The sequence below is a fragment of the Jaculus jaculus genome, chromosome 9, assembly GCF_020740685.1.
Source record: "Jaculus jaculus isolate mJacJac1 chromosome 9, mJacJac1.mat.Y.cur, whole genome shotgun sequence".
In the NCBI taxonomy this organism is placed as follows: Eukaryota; Metazoa; Chordata; class Mammalia; order Rodentia; family Dipodidae; genus Jaculus; species Jaculus jaculus.
In genome coordinates, this window is record NC_059110.1 from 138,735,319 (window position 1) to 138,751,623 (window position 16,305).

Below are 16,305 nucleotides of genomic sequence, written 5' to 3' on the forward strand. Positions count from 1 at the left end.
TACTCAGGCTCGCGCCTTTCCACGGCCTCAGCTCTCGCCAGGCACTTGAGATCAGATTGCACCCCTTCGTACGTTCTTCCGCTCCCACCGGTCCCTCCCCGAGCTCAAGCTCCGGGCACGGCTCCGCCCACTCGCTCAGCGCGGGTTTTCATGGGTTGGAGGAATGCACCTGACAACTGGCGCATGCGTTGTTCACGCGTTGACAGATTCGCCGGTGGTCTTTTGTCGGCAGGCGCCTCCTGTAGCGGGAGTCAAAGGTTGCGGGGAGGAGCTGGCAGCTGTCTGGCGGCACCTCCCTGAGCGGTACACTGCTCCTCTAGTGTCGGTGTGGCTCTGATGGATGCTTCTGCTGGGATGGTCTTGAGCGATGCTACCGCTGCGGACGCTCGAGAGGAGGTGGAGGATGACGCTCCAGTCCACGGCGCTGCCCTGGAAGCGTTCGGCGAGAGTGCGGAGACCCGCGAGCTGCTCGGTCGCCTGCGGGCGGTGTTCGACGAGCGTGCGGCCCGGGAAGTGGCGGAGGAGCGGTTCCGCGGTGCGGGCGCGGCGGGGGCGGCGGGGTTCCCCCTGACCCTGACCTGGAGGGTGGCGTCCCCAGCTGCCTTTCCGCCATCAGCTCGGACCCGGGAGGAGGGCAGTAGCGGCATCTCCCGGGCCTGCTCCTCCCTTCCCTTGGCGGGATATTTGGCATCGATGTATGGACAGGGAGAGAACGAGAGCAGATTTGCAGAGAACAGTCAGCCAGCAGGGAAGGAGATGCCGCATCCGCGGGGCTCGGGGTTGTTCTCTGATTCAGGGACTCGGGGAGCGAGCCACGTGCAGCGAGGACCGCTGTTACGGGCAGGTCAGGAGAGTGGAAAGTGATTTCTTTGGTTGGTTTAAGTCCTCCATGTTTAGACAGACCCTTTTTTTTTAAAAAAAAATATATATATTTTATTAACTGAGAGAGAGAGAAAGAGGCAGAGAGAGAGAATGGGTGCCCCAGGGCCTGGTGCGCTCCCTTGTGCATCTGGCTTGCGTGCGTCCTGGGGAATGGAACTGAGGTTCTTTGGCTTTGCAGGCAAACACCTTAACCACTAAGCCATCTCATTCCAGCTCCTAGACAGATCTTTTATAGTCATCATATACTGTCCAACCACGCCTTTAGATTTTTCAGAGTATTTTTTTACTTTTTGGTTTTTCGAGGTAGGGTGTCACTCTAGTCCACGCTGACCTGGAATTCACTGTGTAGTCTTGGGGTGGCCTTGAACTCAGCGATCCTCCTACCTCTGCTACCCGAGTGCTGGGATTAAAGGCCTGTACCACCACGCTCAGCATATTTATTTATTTTAAAGGATTTGTTTTTGGAGGTAGGGTCTTGCTCTAGCCCAGGCTGACCTGGAATTCATTATGTAGTCTCAGGGTAGCCTCGAACTCACAGTGATCCTCCTGCCTCTGCCTCCTGAGTGCTGGGATTAAAGGCATGCACCCCCACACCCCAACAGGAGTTGTTTTTTAATGTATATTTTATTTTTATATATTCATTTATTTGAGAGGGAGATGGAGAGAGAAAATGGGTCCCTCAGGGCCTCTAGCCACTGCAAACCAACTCTGGATGCAGGTGCCATCATGTGCATGTTGCTTATGTGGAACTGAACCTGGGTCCTTAGACTTTGCAGGCAAATTCCCCAGAGCTTTTTTTTTTTTTTTTTTTTTTACTTAAGTAAAGCTATCTATTTGGACCCTTTTAGCCAAAGAAATTTCTCCATGTCCTTCTTGGATTGGATGATGTCTCCCATTTTAGGAAAGGCAAGGTGGCATGGCAAGTGGAGTTTGGTTGAAAGCTGTAGAGGCAAAGATATCTTTAGGTTGGGTAGAGCAGATTTAGTCATTGGTAGGGGTAGAAAGCTGCTGGTCTTATATTTGGGTTTGAAGAGTTGGAGAACACCATGCTTGGCAGGAGAGCATTGAAGGAGTGGAAGGGGTATGTCTAACAAGGGGAGGATGATGGAGATTAAGTGGAATAGAGAAGAGACCAGTGAGGGAGGGAGGTAGAAGAGGATCCAAGGGAAGGTGTGTAGAGCAAGGACCAGATGGGTTACAGTAGTGGCTCTCAAGAGCCTGGAGTGTGGTGGGGGTCACCTCACATCAGGGCTGTGTAGCACCTTTCAGTGAGGGGTATGGCATGGAAGCTTCAAGGGCTGGGAAGAGAGGGAGCTACCCTATGGATGTTATTGAGGGACAGTAATAGGGTTTTTGAGGCTCACTTGGTGCTTGGCATAGTAATAACTTAATTTTCATGTTATTTTCCTTTTAGTAATTATGGACAAATACCAGGAACAGCCTCATTTGCTGGACCCACACCTTGGTAAGCATAGAAGCTGATGATTTTGATGGTTCCAGTACAGATAACCATGAAGGCCTTGTGTATGATGCTGGCTGGATAGACCCTGTGTATGGTGCAAGCAGTGTCAGGTGAAGTGCCCCTCTCCCCCCAGTATATTTGCCTGCTAGTTGGTTTTATGGACATGTGATAATGAGTGTCTTGAGGTTCAGATACCACTCTAGGCTGTGTGTTGATGTATTTGAGCTACTTTCTGCTTTCTGCTATTTAAGTATATCTTTTCTCCTTATGTATTTTAATCTATTATGTATGGGGACACGTTTTTCTGGTAGTTGCCATGAAGTGAAACATAACTCTCATTTCAAATAGAATAAGAGATAGTTGGGCTGGAGAGATGGCTTAGCAGTTAAGGTATTTGCCTGCAAAACCAAAGGACCCAAGTTCAATTTCCCAGGACCCACATAAACCAGATGCACAAGGTGGCACATCCATCTGGAGTTCATTTGCAGTGGCTCAAGGCAACACACACACATAGTAAAAAGAGAAAAAGAATAAGAGAGAGTTTATTATGGAACCAAATATGAGTGACCATGGACCAGAATTAGGATTTAGGTTACTTCAATTTCTGTAATCTGAACAGCTAACAATTTCATGAAGTTTTTATGTTACATAAGAAAAGAAGGTCATAAGCCAAGGCACTTTCCAAATACATGGTGGAAACAGGTTAGTGAGTTATAGCAAAGTGGGGGAAATCTCTCCTATAGTTTCAGATGTTTTCTGATAACATTTTGCGCCTTTGGGTTGGTGGAAGCTAGTAGTCTGTTAGTACATTCCAGAAAGGTTTCATCTGATGACCTAATAATCATAAGAATGTTAGGTCGAACACAGAGAAGGGCTATAAATAGCTGTTAATGGGCTAAAGGAAATATGGCTCTGACCCTGCAACATTTCCATTTCTCCATGGTCACAGGAATTCATCAGTCAATTTATTCTTATCTGAAATAGATGTGGTACTTTTCAGGAATTTTAGTTCAGTCACATAGGCCCTATTTCACATGCATAACAGCTGAGGAAGGCATCTGTCATTTACATTTTGTAGATGTAGATACTAAGGTTTTTTTTTTTTTTAAATTTATTTGAGAGAGAGAGAATGGGTGTGTCATGGTTTCTAGCCTCTTCAAACAAACTCTAGACACATGTGCCACCTTCTGCATCTAACTTTACATAGGTACTGGGGATTGCACCCCAGTCCTTAGGTTCTGCAGGCAAGTGCCTTAAGTGCTGAGCCATCTCTCCAGCTCAAAGCTTTAATATAAGCAAAATGATTTTATGTTTTGCTATTTATTTATATATGAGAGACAGAGAATATGGATGGGCTTACCATAACCTCTAGCCACTGCAAACCAATTCCAGATGCATGTGCTACCATGTGCATCTGGCTTACATGGGTCCTGGGGGAATTGCACCAAGGTCCTTAGGCTTCGCAGGAAAGTGCCTTAATCTCTCAGCAATCTCTGCAGCCCAACTTTTATTTTTTTATTTTTCGAGAGAAGGTCTCACTCTAGCTCAGGCCGACCTGGAATTGACTATGTAGTCTCAGGGTGGTCTTGAACTCACAGCAGTCCTCCCACCTCTGCTTCTCAACTGCTGGTATTAAAGGCTTGCACCACCACTTGTAGCCAGCCCAACTTTTTCTGTTTCATTGCTTTATTTACATTTGAACCTGTTTGATATTGAATACATTTTTTTTTTGTTTTGTTGTTGTTCTCTTGTTTTCTTTGAGATAGTATCGAAATGCTGCCATGGCTGCCTTAGCTTTTCCAAGTACTGAGATTATTGACATTTACTACCATGCCTGGCTAGGTCTGTCTGTCCCTCCCACCCTCTTTTCCTTTCTCCCTCCCCTCCCCTCCCCTCCCCTCCCCTCCCCTCCCCTCCCCTCCCCTCCCCTCTCCTCCCTTCCCCTCCCCTCCCCTCTCCTCCCCTCCCCTCCCCTCCCCTCCCCTCCCCTCCCCTCCCCTCCCCTCCCCTCCCCTCCCCTCCCTTCCCCTCCCCTTCCCTTTTTTTTTTAAATTATTTAATTATTTATTTATTTGAGAGCGACAGACAGAAAGAGAAAGAGGGAGAGAGAGAGAATGGGCACACCAGGGCCTCCAGCCAATGCAGACTCCAGATGCGTGTGCTCCTTTGTGCATCTAGCTTACGTGGGTCCTGGGGAATCGAGCCTTGAACCAGGGTCCTTAGGCTTCACAGGCAACAGCTTAACCGCTAAGCCATCTCTCCAGCCCCCCTTTCTTTTTAATTATTATAGTTATTGAGGGAAGTACAGAACCAAGGGGAGGAAAATTAATACATCCATGTGGTCTGAAAGCCCATGTGGTGGGTTTGGAAGAAATGTAAAAAGAGAGAGGAGCCGGGCGTGGTGGCGCACGTCTTTAATCCCAGCACTCGGGAGGCAGAGGTAGGAGGATCACCATGAGTTCGAGGCCACCCTGAGACTACATAGTTAATTCCAGGTCAGCCTGGACCAGGGTGAGACCCTACCTCGAAAAACCAAAAAAAAAAAAAAAAAAAAAAAAAAAGAGAGAGGAAAGAAAAAGTACAAAGAAATCCTGCCATGTGGAGGACAGGAGGGGTAGAGAGACCATGTGGGAAGTAAGGGTCAGGGGACCCTTCCCTCACCTCGGCCCAGCCAGGATGAAAGGAAACTCACTAAAACCTGGAGGCTCAGGAGTGGTCAGGCAGCCCAGAGAGCTCCTGTTTTTTTGAGGTGGGGTCGTACACTAGCCTGGGCTGACCTGGAATTCACTCTCTTGTCTCAGGGTGGTCTTGAACTCATGGTGATCCTCCTACCTTTGCCTCGAGTGCTGGGATTAAAGGCGTGCGCCACCATGCCTGTCTTTTTTTTGTTGTTGTTTATTTTTATTTATTTGAGAGCAACAGATAGAGAAAGAGGCAGAGAGAGAGATAGAGAGAGAGAGAGAGAGAGAGAATAGGCGCACCAGGGCTTCCAGCCACTGCAAATGTACTCCAGATGCGTGCGCCCCCTTGTGCATCTGGCTAACGTGGGTCCTGGGGAGTCGAGCCTTGAACTGGGGTCCTTGGGCTTCACAGGCAAGCGCTTAACCGCTAAGCCATCTCTCCAGCTCCTGACTTTTTTTTTTTAAAGTAAACTGTTCAGGTCATAGGTGAGTCTGCAGGCAGGATTGAATACCCCACTTCATGCTTCATATTAGTGAAGAGGGGTTCTTTGGAGAGGCCAGCAAGCAAGTGCCTGATGTCTGGCTGAGGGGCTAGCTGTGGTGAGAGTAGCAGTGGGTGTCCCAGGCCTTATCTGGTAGTAGGTCTTGGATTCCTAGCTGTCCTCATGGAACAGATGTGATCACTGGTGCTGCTTGACCTCTTAAGGTAACAGCCTTGGACCTGCATTGCTCTCTTTATTGCCAAAAGCTTTCCTGTGGCTCACAGTATGTACCCTGTACTGTGTACTATCCAGTGCTAAGAAATTCTCATTGCTTATTATCTTCTGGGAAATGGAAATAGGTCACTTTTAGAAGACATGGATGATGGTTAAAGATAATGGTCCTTTTCTGTGTTTGGCACATGTTGTGTCTTGACTTTGTCTTTCAGAGTATGTGTGATATGTGACCCGCTACTGTTTTTTTTTTTTTTTTATTTTAGAGCAACAGACAGACAGAGAAAGGGGGGAGAAGAGAGAGAGACAGAGAGAGTGAGAGAATGGGCGCGCCAGGGCCTCCTGCCACTGCAAATGAACTCCAGATGCATGCGCCATCTTGTACATCTGGCTTACGTGGGTCCAGGAGAATTGAGCCTCGAACTGGAGTCCTTAGGCTTCACAAGCAAGTGCTTAACCGTTAAGCCATCTCTCCAGCCCCCCACTATTGTTTTGAAATGCTTGGGCTGTTAAAGTTATAAGCCTCTATTTTTTTTTTTTTTTCAAGGTAGCATCTCACTCTATCTCAGGCTGACCTAGAATTTACTATGTAGTCTCAGGGTGGCCTTGAACTCTTGGCAATCCTCCTGCCTCTGCCTCCTGAGTACTGGGATTAAAGGTGTGTGCCACCACGCCCGGCTAAGCCTCTATTTTTTTTTTTTGTAGTAAAATAAACTCTTTATTAAAACAATAAGAATTATTGCTTACAAGTTAAATAAGGTAGAAAGAGGATAAGAAGCTAGGAGAAACAAACAACATACAAGACATGCTTTGTTTTAAAACTACTTAGGCACCTATTAAGTATTTAATAAAGGCTTACCAAATTGAAATGGTTAAAATACTGATGTACTCTTAAAAAGCAGCATTATGTCATAGTTATTCTAAATATCAAGGTTATTTCCACCAAATTCCTGGGTATGTAATGATGTCCAGTGTTTTATTGAAAATTACAACATTAAAATCCTTGAGCAGGCATGATGGTACATTCTTCTAATCCCAGCAAAGGTAGGAGGGTCACTGTGATTTGAGGCCAGCCTGACAAATGAGTGAATTTCATGTCAACTTGGGCTAGAGTGAGGAGATCCTATCTCAAAAAACAAACCATGTGCATCTGGCTTATATGGGACCTGGAGAATTGAACCTAGGTCCTTTGGCTTTGCAGGCAAATGCCTTAACTACTAGGCAATTTCTCCAGCCCCAAACACACATCTTCATCCACATACTTTGTTTCTATCTTGAGGGAGGCAGGCTGGCCTAGAACTCAGGCCAGTTGCCTCCTCCTCCTTTTTTTTTTCCTCGAGGTAGGGTCTCACTCTGGCTGACCTGGAATTCACTATTTAGTCTCAGGGTGGCCTCGAACTCTCGGTGATCCTCCTACCTCTGTCTCCCAAGTGCTGGGATTAAAGGCGCGTGCCACCATGCCCAGCTTGCCTCTTCCTTTTAAGTAACAGGACATTACAGTCTTTGTAAATACCTGGAAAATTATAAGTCACCCCTCAGAGAGAATTTTGATTTCTTTCTTTTTTTTTTTTTTTTGAGGTAGGTTCTCACTCTAGCTTAAGCTGAGCTGGAATTCACTATGTAGTCTCATGGTGGCCTTTAACTCAAGGTGATCCTCCTACCTCTGCTTCCCAAGTACTGGGATTAAGGGTGCCATCATGCCCAGCTCTAGAATTTTGATGTTTTTAATAGTCCTCTATGTACCTAGAACATAAAGTCAGTAATTATATTTATGAGATCATGTAACATGGCTTTGTTTACATAAAATTTTAGCTCACCATATGCTTTAGTTGACTTTTAAAGACAAAAACCAAAAAACTTTAAAATAAATCAAATGGCAGCAAAGGCTTTAAGAGAGACCTGTTGGACTATTTGGATTAATAAAGAAACCAAAAGGTGTCTATAAATAATGTCTTATTTGTTTAAAGTGCAAACAAAAGAGGAAATATCAGGCACAGTTCAAATTACAATTATTTACTTATTTTTAATCAAGCAGTTTAAAAGACACATGGTTTAAAATGCACAGTCAGGCTATTACATTGGAACCTTGAATTGGAGATCCTCCTGTCTCAGCTTCCCAAGTAGCTGGGATAATAGGCCTAGCTCATTTTACTGTTTATCTTTTTTTTTTTTTCCTGAAGATCTTCAAAGTGCTTTTTAACCATTTTTAAAGATTTTTCAATAGAATGATTTTAACCCATATCTTCAAAGACAGGACAAAAGAAATGAGCACAACACCAAACACAAACATGCTAGCAATAACACTGCCACGTGGCTGCCAAACCAAAACTGAACCAGAAACAGATGCGCTGTCAAGCCAAAACAGCCAGAGACAGACATGCTGTCAAAGCGAAACTTAACCAGAAACAAACCTCAGTTCGAAATCCGAATGGAGCCAGAGAAGGTCAAGGGCGTCCCTTCGATCCTTCGACCAGGGGAATTAATGCTGCTTCCAGCTTCCCTCTTGGACCCAGACAAGCACAAAAACCAGAAAGCCAGAAGAAAAGAAAAACAAAACAAAACAAAACAAAACAAAAAAAGAGTGGAAAAAGCACCTCTGGAGGTTTCTTATCCAATAAAGGAGGGGGTTGGCAGCCCTGAGCCAAAGTTCCCTGTCATTGGCTTGCTACCAACTCCAAAACCAGGAACATGCAGCGGATGGAGATATGGTTCTTGGGCTGAAATTGGGGGTCCTTCCCAGGTTTGGTCGCCCCACAGTTGGGAAGGAGGTCTTGAAATGTGGATCCAGGGTGAGCCCCCAAGATGTCATGTGGTCTGGTGTCCCACAAGTAAGACCATTGACTCGTGGAATGTGAGGCCAAGTTTATTGGGTAGAAAGAAAGATTGGGTAGAAGATAAAGATAAAGCTGTCATGCTGGGTCTGCATCTCAGAGTTCAGGATTTCAAGATGAGGCTAAGCCTCTATTTTAAAAAATATTTTTATTTAATTTCAAGGAGAGAGAGAATATGAGAATGAGTGTAAGTGGGTGGGCCAGGGCCTCTAGCTGCTGCAAAAGAACTCCAGAAGACGCATGCACCGTTTTGTGCATCTGTTTTTTTGTGGGTACTGGGAAATTGAACTTGGGTTGTTAAGCTTTGCAGGCAAATGCCTTAAGTGCTAAGCTATCTCTGTAGCCCCTCTTTCTATTTTTAATTTTAATGTTTTTTTTTTTTTTTTAAAGTTTCGAGGTAGGGTCTCACTCTAGCCTAGGCTGACCTGGAATTCACTGTAATCTCAGGTTGGCCTTGAACTCACTGTGATATTTCTACTTCTGCCTCCCAAGTGCTGGGATTACAGGCGTGCGCCATCACATGGGGCTTATTTTAATTTTTATTTATTTGGAAGGAGAAAGAAGGCATGGGGAGTGAGAAAGAGGGAAACAGAGTGGGTACGACAAGGCCTCTTACTATGCAAAGGAACACCAGATGTATGCATTACTTTGTGCATCTGGCTTTATGTGGGTACTAGGGAATTGAACCCAGGCCAGTGGACTTTGTTAGCAAGTACATTTTAACTGTTGAACTATCTTCCCAGCTCTCTTCCTATTATTTATTTATTTTATTTTTTGGTTTTCTGAGGTAGGGTCTCACTCTAGCTCTGGCTGACCTGGAATTCACTATGTAGTCTCAGGGTGGCCTTGAACTCACAGTAGTCCTCCTACCTCTGCCTCTCAAGTGCTAGGATTAAAGGCATGTGCTACCATGCCCAGCTTCTCTTCCTATTTTTTTTTTTTTTCCGAGGTAGGGTCTCACTCTAGCCCAGGCTTACCTGGAATTCACTATGGAGTGTCAGGGTGGCCTCGAACTCACGGCAATCCTCCTACTTCTACTTCCCAAGTGTTGGGGTTAAAGGCGTGTGCCACCACGCCCAGCTTCTTCCTATTTTTTAAAAAATATTTTGTTTTTATTTATTTTACAGAGAAAGAGGGAGAGAGGAAGGGAGGGGGGAAGAATGGGCTCACCAGGGCCTCTAGCCACTGCAAACAAACTCCAGACTCATGCACCCCCTTGTGCATCTAGCTAACGTGGGTCCTGGGGAATTGAACCTGGGTCCTTTGGCTTTGTAGGCAAATGCCTTAACCGCTAAGCAATCTCTCCAGCCCTCTTCCTAATTTTTTTTTTTTTTCGAGGTAGGGTCTCACTCTGGTCCAGGCTGACGTGGAATCAACTCTGTCATCTCAGGGTTGCCTTGAACTCATGGCAGTCCTCCTACCTCTGCCTCCCGAGTGCTGGGATTAAAGGCGTGTGCCATCACGCCTGGCTCCTCTTCCTAATTTTTAAAAATGTACTTCTTTATTCATCTGCATGTATGTGAGGGTGTGTGCACATTTTGCGTGGCAGGGTCTCTTGCCACTGCTAACAAACACCAGACACTTGCACTACTTTTTGTGTCTGGCTTTACATGGATGGCTGGGGAATTGAACGTGGGCTGGCAGGTTTTGCAAGCAAGCACCTATAACTGCTGAGCGATCTCCCTAGCCCCTTCAATTTTTTTTAAAGACTGTTTCATTATAGTCCAGGATAACCTTGACCTTTTGATCCTTCTGCCTCAGCCTCTCTAGTTGTAGTGTTAGGAATACAGGCTTGAGCCACTGAGCTCACTCTCTTTCTTTGCTTAGTCTTTCGTAGTGTGCTAAGTGGCCTCTAGCCACTGCCAACAAACTTCAGATGCATGTATCTTATGCATCTAGCTTATGTGGGACTGGGGAATTGAACCTGGGTCCTTTGGCTTTGCAGGCAAGTGCCTTAACTGCTAAGCCATCTCTTGAGCCCACTTACCTTTGTTTTTCTTTTTGCAGGGGTCTCGTTCTAGACCAGACTGACCTGTCATATGTAGTCTCAGGGTGGTCTTGAACTCATGGCAATCCTCCTATCTCTGCCTCCCAAGTGCTGGGATTAAAGGAGTGAGCCACCATGCCCAGCACCTACTTACTTTTTTCTTTTGATTTTCAAGGTAGGGTCTCACTCTAGTTCAGGCTGACCTGGAAATCACTATGTAGTCTCAGGGTAGCCTCGTACTGTTTGTGATCCTCCAACCTCTGCCTCCTGAGTGCTGCGTTAAGGGTATGTGCCACAATGCTCGACACCTACTTGCTTTAAAAAAATTTTTTATTTATTAGAGAGAGGGGGGGGGGAGGGAGGGAGGGAGGGAGGAAGGGAGGGAGAGGGGAAAGCAGCTAGAGAGAAAATAGGTGTGCCAGGGCTACTAGCCATTGTAAATGAACTCCAGATGTATGTGCCACCTTGTGTATCTGGCTTTATGTGAGTACTGGGGAACTGAACCTGGGTCTTTTGGGTTTGTGGGCACATGCCTTAACTCGTAAGCCATCTCTCTAACCCTGTTTATTTATTTTTGAGGTGTGGTGGGAGGCAGATAGAATGGGCACATCAGGTCCTCTAGCGACTGCAAAAGAACTCCAGATGCACGCACCACCTTGTGCATCTATCTGGCTTACATGGATACTGGGAATTGAACCTGGGTCCTTAGCCTTCACAGGCAAGTGCCTTTGCCTGTAAGCCATCTCTCCAGACCTGTGTTTAAATATATATATATATTTTTGTTTTGGTTTTTTGAAGTAGGGTCTCACTGTAGCTCAGGCTGACCTGGAATTCACTATGTAGTCTCAGGGTGGCCTCAAACTCAACTGTGATCCTCCTACCTCTGCCTCCCTAGTGCTGGGATTAGAGGCATGTGCCACCACACCCTGCTTTTTTTTTTTTTTTTTCTTTTTCAAGGCAGGGTCTCACTCTAGCCCAGGCTGACCTGGAATTCACTATGTAGTCTCAGGGTGGCCTTGAACTCCTCCTCTGCCTCCTGAATGCTGGGATTAAAGGCATGTGCCACCATGCCTGGCTAAATCTTTTTTTTTTTAAATGTTTGTTTGTTTACTTAGACATTTGTGTCTTGCTGTTGCAAATGAGCTCCAGACACATGCTGTGCTTTGTTCTTCTGGCTTTATGTGGGTTCTGGGGAATCAATGCCGGGACAGCAGACTTTGTAAGCAAGCACTTGCTGTGCATCTTCCTAGCCCTACTTTTGTTTTCAAGATAAGGTCTCACCACGTCCTAGGCTGTTCTGGCAATCTTGCCTCAGTTTCTTTTTTTTTCTTTATAATAATAATTCAGACTTTATTGCTTATTAGTTACATCATTCTATACAACTTTAATTAAACAGACTTTGAGAAAATATACTGGAGTGTTCATCAGATGATGGCAATATTGATGAAAGTGTTCAAGTGTTTTACATATGGTAACAAGAGGCACTACTGCCACCATCACCCCCAGAAATTTATACGTTTCATATAAAAGACTAAAAATACTTCATTGGTATTTAACTAGCATTTTTCTTTGTAATTGAAGAACCATAAGCTTGACCAGTTTCGTAATCTTCAGAGCAGAACAAACACATATTTTTCATTACAAGATGTTTCTTAAAATGAAAAAACATCAAATCAATATGACAATAAAACTCCACATACCTTGAAAACAAAAGATGTCATCATCTAATGCTCCTCTATTTCAATATTAACCCAAGAAGCAAAATTTGACTCAGCTTTTCACAAGGAGAGTAAACTCTTTCACTGTAACTATTCTCACTTTACAGCTCACACAATTTAACTGAAGCCAAGACTAACTTTGTAAAAATCTATGGATATATCTCAAATTGCTCTTATGCTAAGATAAAGTCTTTAATAAAAGTTAATTATTCTTTAAAACCTCAGACATAAACTACTCAAGTATAATGTGACACATTAACAATCCCCCCTTCTGGATTTAACAATCCCCCCTTCTGGATATAATGGAGTTCTAAGTGTTCTTCAAGCTGGGGAACACACACACAGTCACTGTAAATCACATATAAACATCAGTAACTTTCCTAGTAAACTGTAGCAATGGTTTCTCTACTAGTGATTTTTTCTTTTTTTTTTTTTTTTTTGGTTTTTCGAGGTAGGGTCTCACTCTGGCTCAGGCTGACCTGGAATTCACTATGTAGTCTCAGGGTGGTCTCAAACTCTCGGAGATCGTCCTACCTCTGCCTCCCGAGTGCTGGGATTAAAGGCGTGCGCCACCACGCCCGGCTCAATTTTTTTTTTTTTTTAACAAGCATGTGTAAGAGCTCAGCATTTGAAAGACTTCTACATATAGTATTGAAAAGACACACAGGGCAAAAAATACATTTGCATACTTGAAGAGACACTACAAAAAACCCTCACAACTTGAAATGTGGTTTTGTCACGTGCCAACTTCAAGACCTCAGTCAGCCAATAATTAAAAACACCACAATAGCAGATAAGTAGAAATTCATAAAGATCACTATCTCCAACACTACAAACTTAAATATTAAGGCATCTTTTACTCCCATCCTGGTATATGCAGCAAAGAGAAGTGTTTTAGATAAGAGCTAGCACTTATTCAAATGTTTCCTAAAGTATTTGGCAAATTTGTTTTCAAGTTCTCTTATTACACATGTCACTGAAAGCTCTTCTGATCAAAGACTTTGACTCAAATCAAGAAAAAAGTATAAATACATCAGTTTGTTAAAGGGAAGCAGCTCACTGTTGAAAAATTAAGATTAATTACAAAGAGAATTATGTAAAGTTCAAATACCACTATTAAAGTTTTCCAAGGCAAGTTATGCCTTAGTCGTTAAGCAGAAAAGAGATGGAGACTTCCAGATGAGAAGCCTGTGGATATAGGCTCATGCCATGGAACAACTGTAGACTAAGTATTTGGCTCTACTGGGATGGCAGTATGAAAAGGGCTTGGACTCCTTTAGCATATACCACATCCACTAGATAAGGTCATTTACATTAACACTGATTAATGTTCTACTCAGTCATCCATTTAACAAAGCTCAACAGGCTTTATAAAGAATTCTAAAGTTACACTTTCACCTTTTATTAAGGCAAGTTTGTGAAAAACAATTTTAATACAACCAGATCTCTTCATGATCCTTCCACTTACATTTTTAAGAAACATACAAAAGAACTGTGTCTTATAAAAAGCCACTTTTATATTCCCCCAAATAATGAAGGATGTTGAACCCAATTTACTTTTTAAAGGGTGCTCTTGCTTTTTCTTGGTTTCTAAGTACTATTCATCTTCTTTAGAGCCAGTTTTGCTTAAATGCTTTATGACATCAACCCAGTTCCAGCCTTGAGGAAGTTCTCCTTTATGATCTGTTTTATCTGCCAGCTTACGTTTCTGTGCTTTAGAAAGATGTTCTTTTTTGTCTTTTTTCTTACTTGATGGGGCTATATTAGGAGTCAACTGAGATGATGTTGCTTATGGATGTTGTGGAGTTAATAGGATGGTGATTCTCCATGAACTGCTCCTTATTTTCCTTGGCGTATTCAAACAATGTATAGGTCATAGCGGTTCCAAGATTAACTTCCACTGCTTCCTGTAACTTGGCTAATATACTCTGCTTTATAGCTGAGGAAATGGTGTTGTTAAAAAAAGCGCTCATAGATATAATTGGAGGCGTTTGGGGATATGTTTCTGTCCAGGAAACCTCTATTAAGAAGGCTTTGGGATCACCATTTTCACCTATCCTGTATTGAAATGAAACTGGACTTAATTCCCGGAAGCTTTCATCACCTTCATAAATAGAACGTAAAGCTTCTAGTTCCATCTCCTGGTCCTCGTTGGCCCCCATCGCGCCTGCGCCTCTCGGGCGGACGGCATTGGCTACAAGGAAGAGCGAGAGGACAGTGGCCCGGAAGCCCGGGCACCCCCTTCCCAGCCTCGGCTGTGGGGTTCCCTCCTGGCCGCTGCAGCCGCTAGTTCACACGCTTGTGCTCCCACCTTAGGCAGCACCAGCCCCAGGTGGTGGGCCGTGCGCCAGAAGCCCGAAGCCAATTGCCTCAGTTTCTTATATGTGCACGTGCTTGTGGCGGCTGGAGCTTGATTTCAGATGTCTTCCTCAATCAGTCTCCATCTTATTATTTTTTTGCATGGGTGAGGTATTTGCATAAGTGTGTATCCTGTGTGTGTGTGTGTGTGTGTGTGTGTGTGTGTGTGTGGTATATGCATATGTGTGTACCGTGTGTGAGTGTGTTTGTGTGTGCATGCAAAGGCCATAGAACATTGGGTGCCCTCCTCTATATTGCTCATCTGCATGTCTCCTTTAGATGGAGTCTCTCACTGAATCTGGAGGTGCTGGATTTTGGTCATATTTTGCTGACCAGCAACCCCCAGTGATTTTCTCATCTCTGCTTCTCTCAGGGATGGGGCTATCGGCATGTATTGCCACACTCAGTTGTTACAGTCCTGGGAAATGGGACTCAGGATGAATTGGGCCCTCTAAGGCCTTTATGCTTATATAGCAATCACTATCAGCTGAGCCATCTCTCCAGCCTTTATTTACCTTATTTAATTTTTTTTTTTGTTGAGGTAGTGTTTTGCTCTACCTCAGGCTGATCTGGAATTCACTATGTAGTCTTAATGTAGCCTTGAACTCATGGCCCTCCTCCTACCTCTGACTTCTGAGTGCTGGGAATAAAGGTATGTGTCACAACACCCTGCTCTGTTAAAAGTATATTTATTTATTTGTTTGCATACAGAGAGAGACAGATAAGATATACAGAGAGAGAAGGGGCATGCCAAGGCCTCTAGCCACTGCATATGAACTGCAGATGCATGTGTCACTTTGTACATCTGGCTTTATGTGAGTACAGGGGAATTGAACATCTCTCCAGCCCCTGCCTTATTTCTTTTTGTGGCAGGATCTCTCACTGAACCTGTAGCTCATGGATGGGTTAGTTTAGGTAGCCACATGTCCTAGGGATAAACCCTAGAGAACCTTCTGTCTTTGCCTTCTCAGCCCTGTTTTATTAGTTTTTTCCCCCTCCTTATTGTAGACTTTTATTTTTTTTAATGAGGCAAGCCCAATGGACTGGCCATTTTACTGTTTTATTTTATTATTTAATTTTAATTTTATTTTATGTGAGAGAACAAGAGTGAGAGATGAGAGAATTGGTTTGCCAGGGCCACCAGCCACTGTGACCAAACTCCAAATGCGTGTGCCACCTTGTGTGCATGTGTGACCTTGCATGCTTGCATCACCTGTGCGTCTGGCTTATGTGGGATCTGAAGAATTGAAATGGGTCCTTAAGCTTTTACAGGCAAGTGCCTTAACCACTGAGACATCTCTTTGGTTCTGTAGATGATTTTATGATTTTGTCTTCAAGTTTGCCAATATTTTGCATTTTCTAATCTGCTATTATTTACATTCACTTAAGACCTTACATTTCAGATCTTGTTTTTTTATTTCTCTCTTTTTTTTTTTCAAGGTAGTATCTTGCTGTAGCCCAGGTTGACCTGGAATTCACTCTGTGTTCTTAGGGTGGTCTTGAACTCATGGCAATCCTCCTACCTCTGCCTCCCGAGTGCTGCGATTAAAGGCGTGCACTACCATGCCCGGCCTTTTTTGGCTTTTTTGAGGTAGGGTTTCACTGTAGTCCAGGCTGACTTGGAATTCACTATGTAGTCTTAGGGTGGCTTCAGACTCAAGATGATCCTCCTA

The 16,305-nt window shown here is 44.2% G+C and overlaps 1 protein-coding gene and 1 pseudogene across 1 annotated transcript in view; one reads left to right on the forward strand and one right to left on the reverse strand.

The window, feature by feature from the left end:
* Nucleotides 1-230: 230 nt before the first annotated feature.
* Tbcd (tubulin folding cofactor D) overlaps nucleotides 231-16,305 on the forward strand; it is a 197,122-nt gene continuing 181,047 nt past the window's right edge. The window contains exons 1-2 of the mRNA XM_045159196.1: nucleotides 231-535; nucleotides 2,297-2,347. Of these exons, the coding sequence (XP_045015131.1) occupies nucleotides 337-535; nucleotides 2,297-2,347 (250 nt within the window). The 5' untranslated portion in view covers nucleotides 231-336. The remainder of the gene's footprint in view (nucleotides 536-2,296; nucleotides 2,348-16,305) is intronic.
* LOC123463460 lies at nucleotides 12,135-14,463 on the reverse strand (annotated as a pseudogene).